Genomic DNA, 3,392 nt, shown 5'->3' with positions numbered 1-3,392 from the left:
CTATTTAAAGTAGCATCTGAAAAATAAATTATAAATTAATAAAAATAAGTTATAAGCTTGTGATAAAAAAATTCTTATCGAATAGATCTTTTATTATCATATGAACCTTATAAGTTATATATTCAAAATAAGTTTTACCAAACACAACCTTAAAGTTATTTAGGATATAAAATACATTTTTACAAACTTGTCATATATATTACAAACTCAAGTTTCTAAAAACTTCATCGATTCTGGTCTGATCATATATTTTTAGTGTATCTCTCTAACCAAAGTATCTTTTACTCAATCTTTTGATATTTTTTAACATTCATTTTAGTGGAAGATCTTGTTTTGAAACTTTATTTTTCTAACAATTTAGTCTAGAAGACCCATCATCTAATGCTCAAACACTCACCACTAACACCCAATATTAAATTATTGTTTTTTATTTCCAAAAAAAGTAGAAGTGCACACCCATGAATTTCCACCCATATTGTAATTATTGTATTATAGCAATCACAATAAAGATTTTAAAGAAGAAAAAAACAAGTGTGCAAAGTTTTGCAACCATGAATTTCCTCAAACGTATACATCATGTCATATTACTTCCAAAGTTCAAACCCACCATGTTAACACACTGTCATTCTGTCTTTCTTTTACCCCACAAACCTATCAAACACCAACTCAATTCATCAACAAACAAAACATCTTAAATTTATTGCTTTCACTGTCTTCTCTTCTTTTATCACAAAAAACAAAACCATCTTTCTCTCCAAATTAATTCACACACACCAACAATTATTCTTCTCTCAAATGGCTCTTGCTGGTTCTGAAATAGAGCTTAAACTTCAAGCTATAAACAACAAGAAAACCGCAATTTCAAGAAGCTGGATTTTACTTGATCGTGATGGAAGAGACATGGTATTGGATGTGGATAAGTATGCTATTATGCGTCTGGTTGAAATTCACGCAAGAGATCTTCGAATTATGGATCCTCTTCTTTCTTATCCTTCTACCATTCTTGGCAGAGAGAAAGTCATTGTTCTCAATCTAGAGGTAACAGTAACACATCTGTTTCATCTTTCAATCATACCATAAGTTGTATATAACTTTTTTTTTTTTTGCAGCATATAAAAGCTATTATCACTGCTGAAGAAGTATTGGTTAGAGACCCAATGGATGAGGAAGTTGTGCCTGTTGTTGAAGAGCTACGAAGAAGGTTACCAGTGAAAGTAAGTGTTACTGGTCAAGGACAAGGACAAGGAGAAGAAGAGTCGTGTGCTCAAGACGGTGGAGAAGAAAATGGTAACTTTTCTTTTGTTTGTCTTAGCGGTGGAGATTTTTATTTTATTTTATTTTGTGTGATCACAAGAGTTATCTATTGGATAGTTTCAAGTTTCAACTTCAAGAGTGTTTATTTGTGTTGTAGAATTTCCATTTGAGTTTCGGGCGTTGGAAGTTGTATTAGAGGCAACTTGTAGTTTTCTTGATGCAAGGACAAGAGAGTTGGAGACTAATGTTTATCCGGCTCTGGATGAACTTACATCTAAGGTGATCAAATTTTACTTTGCATTAAGAATTGTGTCTGGGTTGTGTCCATGTGTTTGTATCTGCGTCAGTGTCGTGTCTGTATTTGTGTTATGTCAGTTTCGTGTCCATGTCTATGTTTATGTTTTATAGATAATACTTTTCTCCCATTCTACCCATTAAAACATCACTCTAGTTGATCAACATTTGTGTAACAGATCAGTAGTCGTAATTTGGATAAAGTTCGGAAACTAAAAAGTGCAATGACTAGATTAACAAATCGGGTTCATAAGGTATGTTTATCTATACATATAATTGTGCTCCGAATTAATTTAGTGTGTTATTTTCCAGCTTGCACTTACCTATGTAAGAACTGTTTTGTAGATTAGAGAGGAATTAGAAAATCTACTTGATGATGATGACGACATGGCTGAACTTTACTTATCAAGAAAGTTATGTGTTTCATCCTCTCCGTCGAGTAGCTCTGAAGGTCCTAATTGGCATCATAGTCCAAATCAAGGTTCAAAAATACACAGATCAAGCAGAGGAAGCGCTGCAACACTTCATGGAGAAAATGACGTTGAAGAGCTTGAAATGTTATTAGAGGTTATTAAATTCTTCGTTTTACTTTTTCCATTCCTAATTTTTGTGCGAAATTCATCTTTTTCTAGTAGTGATGGTGCATTAAACCCAAAAATGTTGTTCTTTGCAGGCCTATTTCATACAAATTGATGGTACATTAAATAAATTAACCACGGTAATAACAATGATCAACTAAAACTAAAATTCATTTACTCGTAATTATTCTTGCTTGATCATAATTACATTCCTGTTTTTCATTTTAGGTACGAGAATACATCGACGATACAGAAGATTACATCAACATACAAGTAAGTTTCATGGTCCAAAAAATTTGCACACCATTAATTTTATAGAATAAGTATTAACAACACTTTGTAATTATAATGTATGCAGCTTGATAATCACCGAAATCAACTGATTCAGGTATAATTAAGCCATAATTTATGTATTAAAAAAAACTATGATAACATTTTATATCCTTATTCTTAATGACATGTGCATTATGCAGCTAGAGTTGTTCCTAAGTTCTGGGACTGTTTGTTTATCAATATATTCACTGGTGGCTGCAATATTTGGTATGAATATTCCATATACATGGAGAGAAGGTCATGGATATGTATTTAAATGGGTACGTAAGTATGCAGAGTCGTCTTAAGTTTTCGGGAAATTTGAATAGTTTACTTACGAATATGACCCTTCAAAAATAAATAGTTTTTTCTATTTTTATTTTTTTTTATTTTTTGGTTTGAAATTTCAACATTAGGTGGTGATTCTTACGGGAATGGCTTGTGGAACATTCTTTTTGTCCATAGTATCTTATGCTCGACGCAAAGGTCTTGTTGGATCTTGAAATGAATAAAGATTGATGCTGTTGTTGAGAGTGATCAGAATTTTAAGTCGAAAGTGTATAGAAAGTGGAAATTCAAGTTCAACAATAATACTCCTTGTTTGTTGTACTATCGTGTAATATTTATAATGGCATTTATTTGTGTGTTAATAGCTAGCAAGAATTTTGTTTGATAAAGTTGTATGCGTGTTAGTTAAGAAATCTAGATAAATGTAATTAGTGGTAAAATTTTATTTCAAATTTTCTGTTTTCTTGACTAAAGGAAAAAGACTAATAGAATTTCCCCATAGAACTTACAAGTGGGGTGGTATTTAAAATGGGAAATAGGATTTCCCACCTAAATCATTGATAAATATTAATTTATTATTTTAATGGTTAAGATGATAAACACGTTGCCAACTAGTATCCTTTTATACTAAGAGACAAAAAATTATCTCTCTTATTTTGCTGAAAA

The 3,392-nt window shown here is 31.4% G+C and overlaps 1 protein-coding gene across 1 annotated transcript; it reads left to right on the top strand.

Annotated features, from left to right (window-relative positions):
* Window positions 1-511: 511 nt before the first annotated feature.
* Window positions 512-3,130, top strand: LOC131621577 (magnesium transporter MRS2-I-like). The gene is made up of 10 exons (XM_058892617.1): window positions 512-1,038; window positions 1,110-1,287; window positions 1,412-1,533; window positions 1,728-1,802; window positions 1,894-2,115; window positions 2,222-2,266; window positions 2,355-2,399; window positions 2,485-2,514; window positions 2,600-2,719; window positions 2,855-3,130. The coding sequence occupies exons 1-10, from the start codon at window positions 796-798 to the stop codon at window positions 2,939-2,941; spliced, it is 1,167 nt and encodes a 388-aa protein (XP_058748600.1). The 5' UTR covers window positions 512-795; the 3' UTR covers window positions 2,942-3,130.
* Window positions 3,131-3,392: the final 262 nt, after the last annotated feature.

The sequence above is a fragment of the Vicia villosa genome, unplaced genomic scaffold (assembly GCF_029867415.1).
Source record: "Vicia villosa cultivar HV-30 ecotype Madison, WI unplaced genomic scaffold, Vvil1.0 ctg.000010F_1_1, whole genome shotgun sequence".
NCBI lineage: Eukaryota > Viridiplantae > Streptophyta > Magnoliopsida > Fabales > Fabaceae > Vicia > Vicia villosa.
This window is presented reverse-complemented; position numbering and strand designations above follow the sequence as displayed.